Here is a 22,749-nt window from a genome sequence, read left to right as displayed (position 1 = left end):
GAGACAGAGTAGCAAAGAATCACACCCTGCTTAAATTGTCAACATCAGTTTATTTGTATATTGGTTGTGGAAAGTTTCACAACATGTAAACGCAGAGAATGGTCCAGGTGTCATATTGCCTCGGGTGTGAATACTAAAGTTCAGTAAACGGTATAGCAATCTGAAAGAATATACAGCAAGTGTTCAGGAGGCCTGTCAATCACAGCTGGAAAAAAACGGGTTAATAAAACTTTTTTTTTTTTTTCTTATCCAAGAACAACTGGCACCGTTGTTTCCCCATGAGGAACTATTACACAAATCTTCGAAACTTAAGATCTACATTGTTCATCTTCCCTTACTCAGCATATTTTACTGGGTAACCTAAAAAATATCTTATTTGACAATTTTAATATGCTCTGAGAACCTGAGCACAGTCTATAACACTAGGGTGACCAAGGATTTGGGAAACTGTGAATAGACTGAAATATGAGGTAATAATTAGCAATGAATGTTATTAGATTTTGAAGTACGTTTAAATGCCAATTTGCATTTCACACTTAACTAGCTGCCAAAAAACTTTGCAAGTCACAGTGTCTTAAAGCCGCCAGTGAATTCAGCTCAAAACACTTTCCAAAAGCATCTCTTATCGTTATGGTCCACAATAATGATCATTCAAATTAAATGTGGTTTTGTGACGAGGCTTGTTAATAGTCCCATTAAAACAGTTTGCTACATAATAAAGAGTTCCATTCCAATGGGATTATCTTAAAATGGGATAGAAATGAGTCATTGAGCAAGTACATGATGTCATGTTCAGCAAGAAGAAACAGACTAAAAGTTTATCCTTCTTAAATTGACATTTACAGCCAAAACAGAACCACCATGCAGTATGCCTGTCCTATAGTCTCAATATCTACGGTATATACAGTCTACGAACACACGCACGTCTTATAATAAGTTAAAATTCACAAAACAATGTGCATGTTGGTTCTGTGAACTCCTTAAGCTTTGTCATCGAAGTTGTATGGTCCGTGTGGGCAGGTAAAAGGCATGAGGAAAACATGAATGGTGTACTGGACTCTTGAACAGGGGCGAGTTTAACAGCCCCCGACTGCACCAGCAAGGGTCACTGTGGAGTTGTTTTGAGGTTTGCCTTTATGCCGTTGACCTCCTCGTCTTCTGCCTCCAGACTTTGGCTTCAATAAGAGAAAAAAGAGGAAGGAGGTTTTAAGATGATTGTTGACTTCTAAACATTACACTTGATCCTGATATGGTAACTAACATGTTTTGGTAACACTTTAGATCACTTGTTTTATACATACTTGCTATAATATCTAAAAGTATAATAATATAACTCCACAAAATGATTACACAATAAGTACGTGGTTCATTAGTATTAATCAGTATTTGATTTGCAAACGCAACTGAAAACGTTTCCATTTTCTATGGAACTAAAAAAGAAAGAAAGACAAAAAACATTTGAATTTTGTGAATTTGAATTCTAGACGTGTCATTTAAAGATGGAATTTAGAAATACATTCAAAATCATTCAGATTAAAAAAAAAACCTTGAAGCTGTAATTTTATGATCGGAATATTTAATTTCATATCTAAAAAAAAACGAAGAATGTTTGCCATATAAATAATAATGATAATAATAGGTAAATGTCTGATTCAAATTTCAACAAAATTCCAAATATTTTGTCAACCAAACAGATCATACTAACCATCACCCAAAATACTAGCAAGTTGTTGCTAAATACACAGTAACACTATGGACTCACAAACCAGCTAGAATTAGACCTAATGGTCACAAGCCTCACTCATTTCCATGCCACAGTATAATTTTGGTAAAGCCAGGCTCAGACTACAGGAAATCATAAAATCATAACCGATTGTGAAATCTGGTTGCATTGCATCACTAGGGTTGGGTTTTATCCGATACCAGTACCTACTCAGTATTTTTTTAAACGGTTCTTGAACCCTTTTATTTACAGGGCCAAACTGGACACAATATTAAAACTAAAATATTTAAAGAATTTCTGATGAAATTAAAAATTGCCCCGTTTAATAGGCTACTGATGTAAAACACTTACGTTAAGATCAACATTTTGTCTTCACATATTATGACTTTTATTTTAAGCAGAGAAATATCTGACACGGAGCAGAAATATTTAACACACAGTATAGCCTCGTATAAAGAAGTGTCGGAACTTTGTTAAAACATTTTGTTTGCACACGTTACACTCGCTGTTGAATGGCAACGGTGTTTGCTAGCCTACTTGATATGCAAGATTTGCAGTTGGCATTAAAATAGGCCTACAAGACTTACCCGAAGAGGAACGGCTGCTGTTATCATCATATGTGATGTTGCAACCCGATCACACTAAATGCGTCTCTATAGCACGCAGTGTGTTTATCGTGCAATTTATATGCGAAAATTAGTTTTTACGTGCATAGGATGCGCATGGGTTGGTTAGGGTAGGTTTAGTAGTGGTGTGGGGTGCGTGTGTATTATACATTTGGGTAGAATTAGTGGTGTGGGATGTGTGTGTATTACACGCAATGAAGTGCGTATCAAATGCACGCGAAAACTGCGTATCATATGCACGTAAAAACTAATTTTCGCATATAAATTGCACGATAAACACAATGCGTGCTATAGAGACACTGGCAGCCTGCTGAACTTGAACTTTCGTCAAGCGTGTCAGAGGTTCTGGGTTCTAATCCGCATTCATACTGTTTTTTTTTTTCTCATCAAAACCGATTATGCTCATCAGTGGTTGGTTGTATATCAATTTTATACACACGTTTGTGTGCATTATGTCTCCGCAACGGATTGAAACGCGCGTCCCGCACTGATAGAGCGAAAACACTGTATCCGCGCCACTGATCACAGCGCCAACGAGCACTTTGATCACTTGATTTAAAAAACACATTTCAGCGCTAGATCATCTTATTTATCAAACGAACGAAATGAATGCTATGCTGGTTAACTGGAGAGGTTTTATTTATATGCATTGGAACATTTGTTGCGCGAGATGTTTTACAGGGGGCGGTAAAAAAAAAAAGTCAGGCACCGAAATTTTCGTTCATATTCGGTCTCGTTACTACCGTTTACGTCGGAACCGGTTCCCTTTTGGTCAACCCTATGCATCACACAAATAAGGAAAATCTTCACAGATTTTCTTCTTTCAAATCTCAAATCTGCACACACTACAAGATTTTAAAAATCTTGGTGCATCACACACTACAAGATATTAAGATTATCATGCCAGATTTAGCACCTCACATGGTCTCACGGGGAAACGGATGTAAACTAAATGGATACTGTGTCGGACATAAATCAGCATGAAACTCCTGTAGTCTGAGACCGGTTTAAAAGATGCATCATGCAATGTCCTTTGAGTACATTGAGGACCTATAAACAGCACAGCTCCTGTGAGGGGATAATTAGCAGTCTTGGGAATGAGTGAGTTCCCTTGTTTTACCTTGTTCTCTTTGTTTTGAGGGTCTTCCTCCATTTCTGTCTGAAGCAGTAATAAGTGTGAAAAAATAAGGTAAAGGAAACAGCAGTTTATGGGAAATAAGGAGAGATGAAATGGAAGAACAGGTGAAGAAAAGAAACCGCATAATGTAGGTAAAGAAAGGTAAATAATTAATACGAGTATCAAAAGGGAAATGAAAAAAGATGGAGTGAAGGGAAAAAGTGATAGAAAGCAATTAGAAAACTGGACAGATCAGACAAATCAGAGCAGAAAGAGAAACTGACAATACTTATAAATCTGAGCATAACACACCATTTCTGTTATTACCTGTTGTGGTATGTTTTGCTGAGCGGCTGGCGGTCCTGTGCAAGCAGTCTCCTCACAGGGTGGAGCCGCTCCATCCTCCCTTCTAGCCGGGGCTTTCTTCGTTGACTGCATCTTGATTTGCGGGGGTTTGGAGTTTGACGGCTGATTATTTGTTGACAGGAGCAACTACCAGTCAAGAGAACAAAAGTGATCCAATTAGAATTTGAAAAATGAACACTCAAACATGAAGCTTATAATTCTGAACGATAATAACTTTCAATTTATCCTCATCAACTAGCTATGTCTGTAAAAATACAGAAAAACTTAAAATTTATCCTCATCAACTAGCTGTGTCTGTAATAATACAGAAAAACTTGCATGTATTCGGTTCTGACCTAGACACTCAATTTTACGCCCCGTGAAGCTGACCTTGGTGATGGTGCCCACAGCTTTGGTTCTTCCCTCTCTGAAGACAAGCCTCTGGTCTATGTGTAGGTACTCTGGGGTTTTAATGAAGCGGAAGTGGACGGTAGCTTTGTCTCCTGTGCGCAAGCAGTCACTGGTCATAGACAGGATAGTAGCTGTCTGCCTGATGCTACCGCAGTGCACTGTGGGAAGGGAAGTACGAGAAAAATGATAAGAGGAAAATCTCACATACTTGCATTCAAGAGCATAAAAGTGCATGTATCTCACCCATGGCTTGATATCTAGGCGAGATGGTCGTCGGGTGATGTAAAACTAGTATCTCGGCCTCAAACTCCCAGTATGCCTGTGGGTTTAATCTTGGTGACACCATGACCATCCCCTTCCTTATTGAGGAGCGCTTGATCTGAAGGAGAGAGAAATGACAAGGAAATAAGGAGGGGATAGTTATGATATGAGATTCATGAAAGAATTACTCTTATGAACAAGTTCTATTTAATACACCAGTTAAAAAGATTCACAAAACGGCCTCAAACTCAATTATGAAATATAGCTGCAAGCAGCAATCACCGGGGCCAAGCGCAAGCAAGACGACAAGACATGCCAAAGTGGCTGGGAGTGTGAGACCAACTGCAGCAAGGAGCAATTGAAGACATTTAAAGATGAATTTTGGCAAAATGGTTGAAAAATCACATACAATAACTAAAAATATGATTATCACTTTCGACCAATAGGTGGCGCAGTTACGAAACTGATGTGATGTGGTCAGAGTTAAGTGACAATGACACATACAAAGTTTGGTGTCAATATGTCAAGGCATTGCAGATATAAAGCCTGAATAGTCATTTTGGCATCATGCCTCAACTTTGCCACTGCGGTATACAAAAACGGTTTCGTCTATCGACATGAAATCCATAACTTTTACTCGGCACGGTCTGGAGATGACACGATCCGATTTTGGTGAAAATCGGACGTTCGGTCTAGGAGGAGTTCGAAAAAGTAGGTTTTAAAAGAAAATAAAGATGGCGGACAGGAAGTTTGGCTGACTATGGCAAAATTGGTATCTATGTTTTCAGCATAACCCAAGGAATCTATTGAGATCAGTGTCATTACTATAGGCAAATTTATTCAAAAGTTATTAGCATTTTTGGAAATTTCATTATAACTTTTGACCAAAAGGTGGCGCTGTCTCATAAATTTTTGAGTACCTTTAGGGCATTGTACTGATGACCCATACTGAGTTTCGTAACGATACGTTCATGCGTTCATAAAATACAGCATTTTAGCACATAATTCAAAATGGCCGACAGCCAAAATGGCCGATATGGGAAAATTGAATATCAGTCAACTCAGCACGACGCCCTGAATCTAACGAGACCACTTTTGTGATTTTTGGACAAACCGTTCAGAAGTTATAAGCAAAAACATAAATTCTTCATATCTCCGGACCAGTAGGTGGCGCTGCGCCGAAACGCAGCATGTAGCCTCAGGTCATGCTTGTGATGACATGTACCAAATTTGGTCTGAATCCGATAAAGCGTTGTGGAGATACGGCCTTACGTCTGTTTTTGCAAGCGCTACGTAAAATTTATTTGCGCGGTATTCGAGAACGGTAATTCGAATCAACTTGAATTCCATAACTTTTGGTCGTCAAGGTCTGGAGATGATCTGGTTCAATTTTTGTGAAATTCGGAGCAACGGCCTAGGAGGAGTTCGAAAAAGTAGTTTTTTCGGAAAATTCAAAATGGCGGGAAAACTATTATGACGGAAAATGACGTCATAGGGTGCAGTCGAATCGTCATGAGCTCAGGAATCAGAGGAAAAAAGAATTTTGTTTCTAGCCCTTGTGGTTCAAAAGTTATTAGCATAAACATGAGTGAAACTTTGGACAGCTGGTGGCGCTAGAGGGAATGAGTTGGAGACTCCAAATTTGCTATGGTGATAGTTCAGGCTGTCCTCTATCACTGTGCCAATTTGTATAAGTTTCCCGCAAACGGTTCTATAGGCTGCCATAGACGCCCAGTCGGAAGAAAAAGAAAAAGAAAAAGAAAAAGAAAAAGAAAAAGAAGAATAAGAACGGGAACAGATACAATAGGTGCCCGCACCTTCAGTGCTTGGCCCCTAATACCCCTTTTCCACCAAGGCAGAGCTGGTGCTGGTTCGGAGCCAGAGCCTAGTTTCAAATCGGTTCTTTGTTTTTCCACCGCCAAAGCACCAGCTCCGAACCAGTAAAACGGGTTCTTAAGTAGCACCAAATCATTGCAGGGTCTAGAACGGAGCCAAGTAAGAACCGCTTGCGTCAGGGGCTGGGGGCGGGGTTACCGTGACCAACAAGACGAAGAGAAACTTGTGACCGCCATTTTTAAATAGCAGCTAGTCGAGCTAATAGTAGCTCGATTATAATATCCGTCTATGTAAGTTACGGCGAGCTGCACGAACGCGTTGGATTCCGATGTATTTTTGCAATCCCATGAGCATCCATAGTATTGCAACGTCCGTTATTGTTGATGGCTTGTTCGAGATGCATCGGAGCGGCGCGGACCGATCAGAGCTCCGGGAGTATTTGGAGAGCATACGACTCCTTGTGCTTTTGATCGCTTTCGCAGTGCTTTAATGTCACGCGGCGATCGGTCTGCGAGAAGCCGAACCATCTCGAACAAGCCTGGTGTGTTTCTGTTTGGCGCTGCCGCGCTAGCGTTGCTGGGCAACATGAGATGTATACACAGTGACGTAAGATCTGGCTCTGTTTTGGCTCTCTAGCCTGTGGAAAGGCAAACCGGTTCTTAGAAGAACCGTCAGTAGAACCAACTCCGAACCGGCTCTAGCTCTAGCTCTGAACCAGCACCTGGTTCTTGTTGGTGGAAAAGGGGTAATATTAGTGGTTTGAAGGATTGTGAGCGAGTCTGATTCAGAGTAAAACATTTGCAACTAATTCTCTTACTGAACTGATTTGTGTCCAATTCCAAATTAACCAGGAATCATTATTTGTAATTAATAATACATATTCTCAACATAATTTTTGTGGAATGAATGGTATACTAAAACATATTCAGAAATGATTGGTCAACTTTTAGGAGTGAGGTCCAATTGTAATGCTGAATCTAAAACTGTAAGGTGGGTGATTGATGGAACCATAAAACACAACAGTATTTTAATTTTTTTTCTAAAAAAAAGTGAGAAATATATCTCACAAAACTGCCATGTCACAAATACAATGAATCCTTTTCACATTTACGGGTTTCTCAGAAACGAGTCGACATAGTTGGGTAAACTTCTATAGAGGTGAATGGGAGATGTCGGCAAATATAATTTTTGTAATCCAATTTGCTCCAACAGCGAAAGAAAAAAAACATTATAGCATTTCCACAACTTTCCAAAAGAGGGGGAAATATCGAGAGATTGATTACAGCAGTCAGAAGAGAGAATAATGTGAAATTTGCCATCACTCCCTCAGTTGTTGTATTAGAAACACCCTCACAGCTGCATTCATTTGTCAAGCCCGTAGGCAGGGGGGGTTCGGGTGGTTCGAACGAACCCCCGCTCACTGCCTAAGGTCCAAAATTTAAGTCGTTTTTTTTTTTTTTCATGTGATTATTGTCATCATTGTTTTAATCAATGCTTGTGACAAATATGCTGGGTTGCTGTTTCAAATTAATATGATATACGCGCGGCACACACACACACGTCCAGATAGCTTCGCACCGTCAGAAACAGAGGACAGGGTGTGTGTGTGTTTGTGTGTTCATCTGAGCCTCATTGGTCCGTCACTGCCCGTCAATGTCAGAATAATTGAGATGACCAATCAAATCAAAGTAGGCGGGCTTTATGTTCACAGAAGCGGCTGAGCGCGAATTTTAGCAGCAGCGTGAGGCGCACCTCGACCATAGACAGTAGTTTATGCTCAAGTGCGAGATAAGATGTAAGTAGCTAAACTAAACATTTCATATTTGACAGCTGTTTTAGGTCATACATGTTAGAAATAATCAGGCAAACTAATAAACTTTGTCTAATTTCACAATTTTTAACGGAAAATAGGCCTATGTAACGTTACTGTCATTGTGAGGGGACAAAAAACATTATCGAAGCCGTTTTCATCATATAAGGCACAGGTTAATATGAATGTGTAGCATATTGAGAATTAATATTATAATATAATTTGTAGTCTTCAGTAAATTAAGGTGACTCAAAGTGCTCCAGATTAATGAATTTATCTTTAAAATGTACAAAATTTTCTTCCGGGGGAGCATGCCCCAGGACCCCCCTAGAGGTAACAAGCTACACTTACAATAACATTGTAGGCTATTGTATGTTCTATGAAAATTACAAAAATGTATTAACTTATAATTAAAAAACATAGCCTACATGATCGGGATTTTTTCACCTCATTTTTTTTTTTTTTTTTTTTTTTACTAATTAGTGCATAAAAGGTCACCAAAATGAAGTATTTAAACCATCATAATTAAATACAAAAGATGGAGAAAAACTGCAAAAAGGTCCACTTTTTGGAAAAAAAAGAACCCCCCCTTTCAATAGGCTGGCTACAGACCTAAATTGTGTTTTGTAATTTACTACCAAGGTAATAAAAAACAAAGTCTAGCGTTGTAAATGAATGTAAATCAATTTGAAAAAAAACTTTACTAGAATTGTGATGATAACTGTGGAAACGCTTCATTGCAGTCTCAGAAGAGGGTCTATCAGGGTCAGAGACAGCATCAATTAGGAACTAAACCGCTTCTGATCAACCATCTTTGAGTAATTCTGTAATTTGCCAACTAAAATAATTTGGACAAAATGTTTTACTTTAGCAATTTATTTAGTCTGGAACCCACGCCACATACCTTTTTCAGAGCAAAAGAGGCCGTCTGTCCACCACGGACCTCTTTCACAGGCATCCTCTTGCGGTGAATGGATTTGACAGTGATTGAGAGGAAAGCGCCCAAAGGGTCTGGTCCGAGAAGCAAAGTGTCATTGAGTCGAATCAGCCCTCGTAACGTGGTCCCAGACACTACCGTTCCTACACCCTTCCCCCCCAAAAAAATCAGACCGTTGAGAGAGGGGAAACATAAATATATAAACAGAGACAGAAAGCATGCTTACTGGTACTGAATAGGTGTCATCTATCTGGAACTCGGCAGGCTCGTGGTCTTTGAATGAGCTTCTGGAGGAGAGCAGGTTCAGGAACATCTTCAGTAGGTCCATGTTTTCTCCTGTGACGTTAGAGATCTGGAAGATGGGACATATTCTACAAAACACACAAATCTAGATAAGTCTGGAGCATAACTGGGTTAAAAGTTGGCAGGTAAGCAATGTGTATTGCGGGGCACTACCTCTCAGAACTGAAGTTGGATGCAGTGACGATGACATCATCTTTGTTCTGGACTAGGACAGGGATTTTTCTGCAGCCTGGAGACTTTAATATCTTCTGCAGGAGCTTCAAGGTCTCTGAAAAGACAGACCGTTTTAAATTCACTAGTATGGCAATACCTACAGCTTTCCATAATTTACAGTCAATGAAACTGGTATTATCTGTGGACTCATGGTTCACCTTGAAGAATATTAGCTGGACACATGTCAATCTTAGTAACCACCACAAAAACGGGAACATTGAGAGCTAATGCTAAACCCAGGTGCTCTTTGGTCATGCCAACAATTCCTGCATTACTTCCAATCTGTGAAAGAGAGTGAAAAGGAGTCAATTTAAATGTCAACGATCATCAGTTCACTTTGTTCCAAACAATGAGCTGCCCACTTTGGCAGCACTTTTAGAGCTAGCTAGTGTACACCCAACATGAAGTTTGATCCAAATAGTTCCTTACTAAATCATGTTGCCTTAAGGTGCAGTCACATTTACAATTATTCAGCGAATTTTAGCAGGCGAAATCCAGTCATTGCAATGGGAATCTACACCACTAGGAGTTTCGCATGAGGGCGAAGGATTTACATACACATATTTAACAACAGGTTCAAATTGGTCACACAATTTGTTGCATTGACCAACAAACAGCTGCTACTTCTGTGTGATCGGTGCTTAATACATTGCTACACTATTGAAAATAAACAATGGACCTTTTTGCCTGCAAATTTTTGCTTAAATTTAGTTAATGTGACCACACCTTCATATTACATTTTAGCCAAAATTCAAGATGGCCTACACAGTTAAGAGAATAGTCTTCAATCAGCACTAAAATGTTTTATTATATAAAAAAGATAATAGAAAAACGAATTAAAATGACGTGTTACCGATATTTGTTTCACCATGTATTCGCTGTGCTTGATGTAGTATCAAGTCCTTAGGTTAGAAACGTGCTAATATCAGGCAACAACAAAATCAATTGTGAGCAATAGTGAGTTGAGGCAGTTCTTGTGTGGCTCACTCATATTATTTATGTAATGCACGTGAGTGATTGTTGACAGTGTTGCTGCCCATGAAGAACATTTCAAATAGGATGCTGCCATTGGAGAAACTGTTGCTGCCTATCAAAACATCAAGGCTCAATAGGTTTTGAAACAGAGCTTTGTCTTCCCTCCTTACCATAAGCATGCAGAAATCAGGCAGATGACCTGTCATTCCAAACACAGTCGTCTTCAGGTACTTCTCATGGCCGGCAAGGTCAATAAAGGTAATAACTTTAGAAGACTTCTCACAGATCTTGGTCCAATCCAGGCTGCCTCCGTGACTGTCGGGTTTGTTGACTACCTGGCCCTCTTGATCAAATCCCAGGATGTCGTTGCCCACGCTGCTGGTGCGCCCACTCTCCATTTCGTGCTTGTGCCTGAAGAGCTTCTGTCGCGCAAAGCCACGACCATTATCCAACTCTCCATGAGTCAGCACACCTAGCAGAGTGCTTTTACCGGCATCCACATTCCCCACTACAGCCACCCTGAGGTAAACACCATCATGACTTTGAGTTAGTAATCCGAAATGGCTACACTCAAAGTAAAAGTGTCTTATAGATCTTGGAAGACACATTAAAGATGCCCTTTTAACAGAGCAAGTCATAAGGGTCATTGATATGGTACATTACTATTAAAAAGTTTGGGGTCAGTACAATTTTTTCATGTTTTTGAAAGAAGTCTCTTATGGTCAACAAGAATGCATTTATTTGATTAAAGTACACAACAAACTGTTTGTAATCACTGTATTATTGTTAATCCAAAAAAAAATGATAATCCATTACTGCTCGTCGCTGAATAACTTCAGTAGCTTTAATAAGAATCAATGTATAATTTATACCGCGCAGTCATTCTTTCTCTTTTATATTTTGTTACCTTGTAAGGCTAATTTTTTCATATAAATTTTAAATTAGTTTTGCTGTACTGCTCAGTGACTTATAATAAGACCAATGTGAAAAAGAATTGTGATAAAATCATGTCTTGTGATCTTATATAAATATTTTCTAACATTATAAATGTCTTTACGGTCACTTTTGATCAATTTAATGTGAATAAAAGTATTAATTTCTTTCAACAACAAAAAAGTCATACCAACCTGCAAACTTTTGAATGGTAGTGTACATTCTTTATATTTTGGATTAACTTTTCTCGCTCTTTGCATTTGTTCACGGTCAACGTTTGTTGTATGGAAAATAGCAGCCTCTACATTCTAATAAACATCTCATTTTGTGTTCCACAAAAAAAAAAGAGAAAAAAAAGATGTTCGAACAACGAGTAGATGAGTCTAATATTTATTTTTGGTTGAGCTGAACTGTCCCTTAAATTGCAAGAAAAGGCCACTTTCTACATTGACATCACTCACCTAACCTCCAAGAAGTCGGCTTCTCCCACCTGGCGGCGAATAAGGTAATCTCTGACCTGGCCACCAGCCTCAGTACGCTCCCTCAACAGGATGAGGTCTGCCTCGATCTGCTCACACATGGACCTTACTGTGGCAACAGACGCCTGCATATCACTCTCATTCAAACCATAGTCTCCACCATCTGAAAGAGAGAGACAAAAGCATGTAAGAAATAGGCCTAATAAAAAATCTAAATCGAGTCTCGTTGGGTTCATTTCAGTGTCTTACCTGAACCCACACCCAAGACATAGATGGTCTCCCCGCAGCCCTCGTCCATCCTCTCACGCAGCTGCCGTAGTAACAAGTCATACTGTTCTCCATTGGGACTGACCAGGGCTAGCTATGATGAATAAAGGAAAAGAGTCTTATTAAACACAGAATGGTTGTGGAAAAAAAAATGCTCCTGTTATTTTTTGTTATCGCCATCTGACTCAACGTCAGTGTAAAAACAGGAACAACAAAGTCATCGATGGACTTTGAGAACAGTTGTCTGACTTTACTGCTTGTTACATCAGATGTCATGAGGAGTAATGTTGCAGAAGGTGGAGTGACAGAGCTCCATGCAAAACCCTGTTAACAGAGCTCAGCTCTAGCCATATGAAAACAGATCCTCCCTCAGACTGAAACGGTCTGATGAATGATAAGGAGGCCGCTGTCACAGCAGAAAACACGAACTCTCATCTGCCCTGGTTCCCACGTCCATCAAGGTTAGGCACTGGTGGCTATGTAGACCTAAATTAGAAACTGACGTGTCAAGCTGTGCCTACTTTGCGTTTCTACTTTTACCCATTTATGAGACATTAATATATCTATTCCAATTCATTAATTTGCCATGTGACATCATTAGTCAGAAAAGGTACATAATAGTTCAATTAAAAAAAATATTGCTATAAAGATTAAAATTGTTACTAGTATCAACTGGAATGAAACTATTTAAATTGAACTATTTTAGTTGCTAGTAACTAAGAAACAACAACTAAAACTATTGAATAGTTACTAGTAAAACTGGAATGAGGTTCCATACAATCAAATACTATTTGGAATAAATCGTTGATAGGTTCTGTGCTTGAGATATAGAACTTAATGGCAAAATTTATTTATTACCTGCAACTAAATAGTAATTATTTGTTTTATATGAACAAATGATGGCTAGTCGCTGTTGGATTACTTACTAAGTGGAAACATTACAGTAGGCACTGGCTGCTTATTATACTTACAGAATGTTCATATTCAGAGGTTGGTTATTTTATGAAGGGATTTTTATGTTTATATTTGCCATTGTAGTTAAACATGTAGTATTTTTGTTGTATGTTTTGTTATTTGTATTAGGTTAATTTTAAACGGACCAATATCATTTTCATTCATTTTATTTCAGTTTTAGACATTTCAGTACATCAAGTAAAACTAAGGGAACATGAGAAATTAGGCTATACCTTGGCAACTAGCTAAAATTAAATAAGATTAAATTGTATTTCTGCTGACGTATTTTATTTCAAGTAAGAAGATTTTTATAATAGTATAACGTTAAGTTGACTACAATAGCCCTGATTATAGCTCTGTTTCTACATAGTGTTAAAACTTTAGGACCATAAATAAAAGTGATCAAGTGTAATATGCACTTCCTCATTCTTCCTTTATCTCCTCAGTGACTCCCTCCTGCTAAAGGGAAAACCCTCTGTGTTGCGTTGATATTTCATCAGGTTTTGTGTTGTCAGGTTGTCATCTCTTCCCTCACTGATGTCTTTCATTCACTGGGTTTAATGCAGATTTACAGCCCATAATCAGTTTGCTTTACAGCGAAACCCCCACAAAGATGGATCAATCAGAAAGCTATATTCTAATACTGCACTAAGACGGGTGCATATGATACAGGCAAGAAATATGTTTTAAAAACATCGTTGAACACAGCCGGGTTAGCTTATGTTTACAGTTACACTCAGCGGTCAGCTGGTAAAACCGTGAAAATATCAAAAAAGTGATGCAAATCAAATCGCATGATTAAAAGTCACTTCAAATTGTCAACGTGTAGTCATGTCATTAATAATACGTTGTTTTTTTAAACACACTAACGTTAATTCACTCCGCGACTAGGCTAACTCTGTTTGAGGCCTAACTTAGCCTACCTTGCTAGAGAAGTCTATGCCGAGATCCACGGCCTCGCCGTTGAACATCTCCTCGTCCTCGAAGCACTCTCCCCCGTCATCATCGCCGCATCCCCGGCCAGGAGCAAACATGCAAGCGGGGACTACAGACTCTGACAACCCTAAGGCCCCGGGATTAAAAACCGGATCTGTTGTCGTTAACGATGCCATCTCTCGGGCAGCAGTTTTAAAATTCAAGCTAAAAAACTTTAAAACGATACGGCTTTTGGGGGAACAATTGTAAGCTGATGCAGCACAAACACATTCAGGCTGTAACGCCGCTCACCACTACTCTTTGCCACTAGGCTAAAACCTGCTGCGTCGAGATAAACAAGTATCGCTACATATTAGTGGTATCACACTAGCATGCTAACTGATAATAGAGCACACTAAAATCTTACAGATCGGTCACTATGCACGTTTAGGTGTTCGTTTAAAATGTTAATAAAAGGATGTGTGTTTTTCTTATCCTCATGAATTATTCAACAGAGTAGAGCCTGGCCAATCCTTTTCTTTAGAACCCAAATCACGTGTGTTATTATCCGATGAAAATTCGTGGGCGGTGCATATCTTTACTAATACGCTGTAATTATATTGCAAATGATGCAACATTTATTTATAAAGTCGCAATGTTTGTTTCGGTTCAAGCTTAGGTTGACAGGAAAAAAACAATAAATTACATAAAAAGAAGAGACTAATCAAACCACGTGCTACAAAAATAAAGTGTCACCAGATTATCGTGTTATCGCCTAATCGTATTTAACAAAAAACAGAATCTGACTAATTATATTTGTTCCTCTGATTGTATAAATTTAAGTTATTGTCAAATCACGTAATAGCCTAAACAAAGTTAGCAGTATTTTTTTTTAAATAGGCCTATTTACCACATACAACAAATAGGCAATATAAATTATTGTTAAATAGCTGCATAATGGCTACACTGTAGGCCAGAAATGAAGTTTTTTTGTTTTTTGATAGGCTACACAGGGTCAATGGAACAAAAACAAGAATGTAGTCTAAGTTGTAGCGATTGTAATCGAGGTCACATACTGTTTCCAAACTTTTTTGTCAGCCAAAACCTTTTTATCTAAAGAATTTTACTTGAAGTACACCCTGAGATTTTAATGTTAACATTTCAATAATTTAACAACACATTCACATGTTCACGCTTCTTTAGTGTTCATTAATGGTCACATGGCATGCTGGTAAACAAATAAAATGGTACCACTTTATTTGTACCTGTTAGACTTGTTAGTTATAACTATCAATTATGTATAACTATGCAACTAACCCTAAACCAAACCTAATCCTAACCCTATAGTAAGTACATAGTTGATGGATATTACGAAGTACTTAAATGTATAATTACACTGTAATAAGGATACCTTAAAATAAAGTGTAATCAAAAAAATATTTAATCTTTTTTAGTGTTTTATTTTAAGCTTTTTTAGCTTTTAATTATTAGCTTTTCATCAACTCCCAACCCCCCTGCAGTAGATGCAAGTCCAGTTTGAACCTGAAAAAAATAACTGTCAATGTCTTTAACAGGTATCCAGCTCTCAATATCAACCAGAAGCAAACAGACACTGGATGTTCCATATTCCTCCCATCAGAGTTAATGGGCTTATTTAAAAAAACAAAAAACAAAAAAAAAAACACCTGGAACAATGGAAAGAACAATATGTCTGACACAGATAGTAAAAAGTGCTCCGTAAGCATATTGTTAGAGTGCGGCCATGAGAGCCTGCCCTGAACTCATTTAGCTTTTCCCAGTTAAAGGCACTTCACCTCTGGAAAGATGAATGTGTATTTAAAATGGGTCATTTATGTAGTAGAAATGTGAAATATTTTTTCATTTGGAGCCTCCTAGACTGAGAAAAGCCAGAAAATGTATTTGTGGCTCTTGTGGATGAAAGACAACAACTCCCAGAATGCACTTGCTTCGCTGCCCTACGACGAGGCCACTCCCAAGCCACGCCTACCGGTAAGAGAGCACAGATAAACAACAAGGCTAGGCTACTAGTGAGTCTCCGTGACAAGTCTGCCTGGGATTTCGAGATCGCCAAAAATGTCCGGGATTCGGCTTTTGCGTTCTACAGTCGCCGTACCCCATTCATCATGTTTACTGTGGCGAGCAGGACGAGACTGACGGCCGCGGGAGAACGACGCGAGGCCGGTGGCGTGATTACTGATGAGCGGCACCTGTGAGACGCATCGGTCTCTTATCTCTCACGGAGGAGCGGGAATTTTCTTAGTAATGTTAAAACGCACATTAACCCATCACTTGTTTAGCATTCATGTAAACACTACATTCAGATTCACCAATCGGAATGAATTCAGTTAGATTGAAACAAAAGGTGTGCATGTAAACAATGAATGGCGACTGCAGAAAGCAAAAGCCGAATTCCGGACATTTTGAACGATCTCGACGGCCGGACATGTCCGGGAAAAAGAGGATGGTAACCCCCCCTACTACTCAGCTTTCTCTACAGAATAAGAGCCTATTAGCTTAGCTTCCAAATAAAAGATGGCTGACACTATTTGTACATTCTGTGAGTGAGATCCCTCCCTCTATGGGCGGGTTGAAAACATGCGGATCTAACGCCTTCTACTGGCTGTAGTTTTTAGCCTCTGGCCAAAAAAGCCTCCAATGACGATTTTTGCGTCATCTGAGGATTTTTCACACACAAAAAATGTATGCAAAATTCTTCATCCACAAGCAAAAATGGCTTAAGTCTCCTTTAAGCTTTCCGACCCTTACGAAAAATAAGTTTATTCAAGTGTGCTATAGGCCCTATGCACAGCTTCACTACTTCCTGAACTTAAGCAGGGACCTTTGTTTCCTGTCTGCCAGGATTGGCCAAACTGATTAATCCAGGTGTGTCTGATTATTGTTGTTGGTCAGACACACCTGGATTAATCAGTTTGGCCAATCCTGGCAGACAGGAAACAAAGGTCCCTGCTTAAGTTCAGGAAGTAGTGAAGCTGTGCATAGGGCCTATTAGTATACTTCTTTTAAACATAAGAGAGTATACATTCAGTCTACTTTTTATGTACTCAAGATTCAATTAAACTTAAATTGCACTTCAGTATAGCATACTGTACTTGACTTATATTGTTGTTTACTTATACATTGTTTGAAAATGGTGATTTATAAAGAAAAAAGTTATGATGCTAATTCTGAGTATCCTAGGGATTTACGTCAAATCTACTTAACTCTTTCCCCGCCACTGACTGAATTTTCATGTTTTCAAAACTATTCATGTTTTCACTGTTACACGGAAGGGGGCGCTATTACGCCTCTTCTGAAAGACTCTCCGGATCAAAACACAGGTGAAGAAGATTGCTTACGCAAATGTAAAACAACGCGATCATCAAACATTAAGCATAAAATCAAACTGCTTGTTACTGATTGAAATGTTGAACCCATGAAAAGGGAAACGACTGTGAAGCTTTGGAGGTTTGATCTACTCCATCTCACTCTGAATCCGATCCGGACGTAGTCTTTGACAAAAATGTGGTTTTCTCAACTTTTTGTTTAAAATGTTGCTTTTTTTTTTACTAAACTTTCTCACATTCAAGCTAGAATAAAATGTTTTTAAAATGTAAGGAGTTAAAGGTATGTTTCAAAATATAAAAACAGTAGCCTAAAATGTTATATGTTCACTTAAAAAAACTTACAAGTTTATATGCAGTATAAAACTACTAAAATAGTATTTTACTGAGAGTATACTTCAAAGTATACTTTCATAAACTAAAAACTACAAGTATTCCAATAGTAAACTACTAGTATACTCATAAGTTCACTTAGAACAGATGCAGTACAAATGAGAAACTAGTGCACTTAAAAGTTTACTACTGTTACACTTATAGTACACTTAAACTTATAGTACTTTTATATACTAAAAAGTGGGGCAATAGAGTGGTGCAGGACAGGTATCACGTCACTTTGTAGGCCAAACGGCAGTTAGCATCACACTTGTCTTGAGAAAAACGGGCTTTTGGATTAAAAACAAGCTCTGTGATCAACAAATGTTTATGAAACTTCCACGTTTAGTCCATCAAGATAATTATCACAGATAAACACAACTTTTATGAATTTTGAAGCCTGAATGCAACTGCCAGGGGTAAAAAGCTAAAGGTAGGCTATAAACGAACTACACCACGGTCCCACAAATTTAACGTCACCACTACTAAACTCTTTCCGTTTTTATCTAAAACAAAATAATAATTCCCAGATTGTTTGCGTAAGAATAGTTGGCCCAACAGCCTCTGTAGTCCCATTTAGCACTTGTTAGCAGCCGCCTTTTTCAAGACACGTAACAGCTTAAAAAATCACAAGTGCTGTAATTTTAATGTATTTTATGTCGTAGAATAAAACGTGAACGTGTCTTGAGCTTGTGGTCAACGCAGACCTTATTTCAGCCATTTAACCAAAACCCCATTCAAAAAACAAATTGACTTCAGGACGATGGAACCAGAAGTGCAAAAATGCTAACTCGCTTCCGTGTTTTGGCCTACAAAGTGACGTCATACTAGCCTGGCTCTGCCCTCCTACATACTCAATTTTAATTTTCATTCAGTACTACGTCTGGGATTGTGGTATATTCTTGGGTTTTCTCCGGTCAATTTTTTACCGGTCCAATCAGCGAACAGAGGGAGTGGCAGAGAACGATGACGTTGAGGTTGTGCACTATAGTTTGAGTCGTCATACGTCACGACCAAACATTAACGATTGGTTATGGCAGATCCAGAGTGGTTCTGGGCAGATCCAGTAGTTTTAAACTTCAACAGAGTGCCCGCCTTCAAGGAAGTTAACGCTTGTCAATGGAGAGAGGCCAGACTCTCTGTACAAATGAAATGTACGAGAGTCTGTTAGAACCAGGCTAACATCATACCTGCACCACTCAATTTAGCAAGCAATATTGAAATAGTATGCTTACAAATTTACTAGTAGCCTACATGGATATAGTATACTACTACATAAAGTATACTGAAAAATATACTTAAACTTTACTTAAGTATACTTAAAAAAATTAACTTGAGGTAGACTGTACTTTTCCAGGGGCACCTCTTATTTGGCCGTAATGGGTGGACCTAGAAGGACCAACCACACTCTAAACCTACCCATAACTCTATCTCTCCACTCATCAGATCCAGAGGTGGAGCTGGACATCCAGGGGGGAGAGCTGGATGTCATTTTTATCTCTGCAGACTGAGAGCACCACTTGGATCGGTACGTAACCACCGTCAAGCTCTTCACGTGAGATATTTGTAGGCCTATCCTAAACCAGTTGAACATCCGTTCCATGATCGGTCGGTTCAATAATATTTTAAGAGAAAAGTCTTTAAAATATTTAAAAAGATTAGAATGATTCAAAAATGATAACATAGTCGTGCTATTATTATTGTAAAAAGTAAATGTAACGTAAAAGTTAGTTTTTTACTGATAGTCATCGAACATTAAAAAATGCAGTTGTCTGCAACCCTGTACAGTTACAGTAGCGATAGTGGCATTTAGAGGTGGGTCATTTCTCTTGTGTAGGCTAAGGCTATGTCATTGAGCAAATGTTCATGCACTGACCCACGCGCATGAAGACAAACCAGTCTACAACTTACTGCCAGGAACGATGCGATCTCTCGTCCTTTGCTTCTCGTTTGCACTCCAGTGCTTCGTTCTCCAAAGCGCATCAGAGTACTCTTCCAAATCTGAACTGGAATACGAGTTTGGTGACTATCGTGGCAAGTTCTGTATCGACGATCAAGGTTTTGTGTATGGCATCGGAGAGGTTTATTATCCGAGCTCCACAGCGTGTCCCTGCACCTGCACAGATGATGGACCCGTGTGTGTCAGACCCAAGTGCCCGCGTATACACCCGAGATGCACGCGCATCAAATACAAGTCGTGCTGTCCGGTGTGTGAAGCTGTCAGTAAAGTTTGTGTGTATGGAGGCAAAACTTACAGAATGCTTGAAGAATTTAGGGTGAGTCAGCGTATAAGTTAAATACATTTCATTATATTGGTCTAACCGGATAGTATAATAATAATAATAACAACCTGTTATTATAATAAATTACCTTTTTTATTTTTCTTTACTGATGTATATCACAACAATGTAAAAAGTATAATATAGCGTAGAATAACGACCTTTATCATATTTTTTCCCCCATCACAACACTACACACTTTTCAGGATTATTAACTATTAACTAGCTTCAATTTGGGACATAATATTAATTGCATGATAATTAGACTATAATATATACTTTTACTGCTATTTTTTGTGTGGGATAAAGATAAATAAGGGTAAATGATTAAACAGTATAAGACTGTTTCAGTTCTCTTTTAATGGCTTGTTTACTCTTTTAATTACTCAGAATTTTCTTATATTTACATTAATGCATTTGGCTTTTGTTCCTGTGTAAAATAGTTGTCACCATGTGAGCGTTGCCGGTGTGAAGTCAACAGAGAAGTTTACTGCACCATATCTGGCTGTCCTGCCTTACATTGTGTAAATCCTGTATACGAACCCAACCATTGCTGTCCTGTGTGCAGAAGCGGTGAGTCCTTACACATGCAACATTACATGTGCATCCAATAATGTTTTTACAAACTCCATCACATGCATCTAGTGTTTTGAGAGGCATGTATATTATGTTGTGCAACTCACAAGGATCAATGAGGCAGTTTCATTGGTGATGTTGAGCCCACACCTCTTTTTTTGATCAATTTATTACTGCATAGTTCGCAGTGATGTCATGGAAAAAGAATGATGCAATGGAATTGTTCGATAGATTGCTTACTACCAACATGCCTTCTATAAATAGGAACTAGTTCACTGCATGCTGGGATGGCACAGGCACTATAGGGCATTAGGCCATCCCTGATAACAGAAGGCAAGAGGTGGACAGATTGTGTGTGTGTAATGTTTATGTAGAAATGGGTATGCAATGTGTATCAATTTTAAAACCTATAATAGACATTGTATATAAACGTAATGCATCTGTGGGCGTCTACCTGATAATTTCTGTTTGAGCGCAAATAGTGGGATAGTTCACCCAATATTGAAAACGCTGTCTTCATTTACTCACCATCATGTCGTTCCAAACCTGCATGACTTTCTTTCTTCTGTGGAACATAAAAACAAATTCTGTTCACTTAACAAGTGCCACAAAAGTCACCAAGTTTCGTACCATTCCAATGAAGTTACAACTTTTACAATTTCAAAACGTTAAAATGTTCAGTCAAAAGTGGTTAAATGAACAGAAACATTTCCTCCTGTGTTCCAGAAGAGAGTAAGTCATGCAGGTTTGGAACGACATGAGTAAATGCTGACAGAATTTTCAGTTTTGGGTGAACTAGCTATGATTCCCCTAAATACTGAGCTTGCTCCTGTCTCCTCTTCAAAGGGCCAAACTGCTTTGCTGGAAATCGTGTGATCTCAGCTGGAGAGCGTGTGGAGATTGATAAGCAGACGGTGTGTTTCTGCACCTACCAGGATGGAACGTGGCAGGCGCACCCTCACGCTACCTGTGAAGAGCGCCAGCGAGCAGACAATGAAGCCACTGACTCCGACAACACATCCAAACAGATGGAGGAGCAGGAGAAAGAGAGAGTGTTCTCACCCAGGCTGGATGCCATCCCATGAAGGGAAGTGTGCCTGGCACCAGCTCTCCTGACAGGCAGGACGGGATGCAGAGCACATGCCGTGTCTGTGCCCAGGGTGAACACAACCTGCGCTTGGATAACTGCCAATGCAGACCTCTTTAGCCAACCTCACCACCCCCGCCCACCCTGACCCAGATCCGCAACCCTCTGAGAAGCAACATGCAATAGCAGTATCACAATGTTTCATTACTCTATGCATGCACAATAACATTCCAAAGTTTGGGTTTCCACACAAATATTTGAGGCAGTTTTCAACTTGATGATAATAGGAAATGTTTCATGAGCAGCAAATCAAGATGAATGACATGAAAGGATCATGTGACACTGAAGACTGGAGCCATCACAGGAATAAATTACATTTTAAAACATATTTAAATAGAAAACAGTTATTATAAATTGCAATAATATTTCACAATATTATTATTTTTTACTGTATTTGTGATCAAATAAATGCATCATTGGTGAACAAAAGAGACGTTCAAAAACATTAAGAAGGCCAATCGACCCCAATCTTTTGTACGGTAGTGTAAATGTGTATGTTATTGTATATCATTTTGTCTACTTATTACGGTGCAGTTATACAGCATATTTAAATATGGAGCATTGTATTTTTTAAAAATTATCTCCCATTTTTCCATCTCATTCTTTTAGCATGTTGTTGAATTTTAAATGTTTTATTCTATGGCCAATATGATGCATTTCATTAATAATTTCAATGTTTATTCCAATAGATTAAAAAAATAATAATACTGTATTAGATTAACCAGTAAAATATTGTTCTCCATGAAGATGATAAATATTTTTGTTTAGATGGGAAGTGGAGCATGCAATGAGAAACACCCAATTTCAAAGGGCTGATCAAATGGAAACATATTTTATGTATTAAAACACCTCAGGTTTGTGTATTTTCTCCTTGTTTGAACATTTATTTCATCTTTGATGTTTTGTTG

The 22,749-nt window shown here is 38.7% G+C and overlaps 2 protein-coding genes across 5 annotated transcripts; one reads left to right on the top strand and one right to left on the bottom strand.

Annotated features, from left to right (window-relative positions):
• Nucleotides 1–30: 30 nt before the first annotated feature.
• gtpbp1 (GTP binding protein 1) lies at nucleotides 31–19,876 on the bottom strand. 4 transcript variants are annotated; one of them, XM_079618362.1, is made up of 14 exons: nucleotides 19,751–19,864; nucleotides 14,114–14,253; nucleotides 12,219–12,330; nucleotides 11,952–12,132; nucleotides 10,728–11,076; nucleotides 9,741–9,864; nucleotides 9,523–9,637; nucleotides 9,293–9,437; nucleotides 9,034–9,216; nucleotides 4,466–4,601; nucleotides 4,202–4,380; nucleotides 3,794–3,958; nucleotides 3,470–3,508; nucleotides 31–1,175 (listed from the first exon to the last, which is right to left on the bottom strand). In XM_079618362.1, the coding sequence occupies exons 2-14, from the start codon at nucleotides 14,222–14,224 to the stop codon at nucleotides 1,077–1,079; spliced, it is 1,938 nt and encodes a 645-aa protein (XP_079474488.1). In that variant the 5' UTR covers nucleotides 14,225–14,253; nucleotides 19,751–19,864; the 3' UTR covers nucleotides 31–1,076. The 4 variants fall into 4 exon arrangements, with proteins under 4 accessions (XP_079474488.1, XP_079474490.1, XP_079474487.1 ...); XM_079618364.1 differs by lacking the exon at nucleotides 3,470–3,508 and having other exon boundaries at nucleotides 19,751–19,876; XM_079618361.1 differs by lacking the exon at nucleotides 19,751–19,864 and having other exon boundaries at nucleotides 14,114–14,665.
• LOC307001640 (brorin) lies at nucleotides 19,361–22,707 on the top strand. The gene is made up of 3 exons (XM_079618402.1): nucleotides 19,361–20,115; nucleotides 20,562–20,691; nucleotides 21,541–22,707. Exons 1-3 carry the CDS (start codon nucleotides 19,762–19,764, stop codon nucleotides 21,777–21,779), a joined length of 723 nt encoding a protein of 240 aa, XP_079474528.1. The 5' UTR covers nucleotides 19,361–19,761; the 3' UTR covers nucleotides 21,780–22,707.
• Nucleotides 22,708–22,749: the final 42 nt, after the last annotated feature.

This window comes from Phoxinus phoxinus (genome assembly GCF_949152265.1).
Source record: "Phoxinus phoxinus genome assembly, chromosome: 1".
NCBI classification, from domain to species: domain Eukaryota; kingdom Metazoa; phylum Chordata; class Actinopteri; order Cypriniformes; family Leuciscidae; genus Phoxinus; species Phoxinus phoxinus.
Note: the sequence above shows the minus strand (reverse complement) of the source record. Positions and strands in the feature narration are given on the sequence as shown.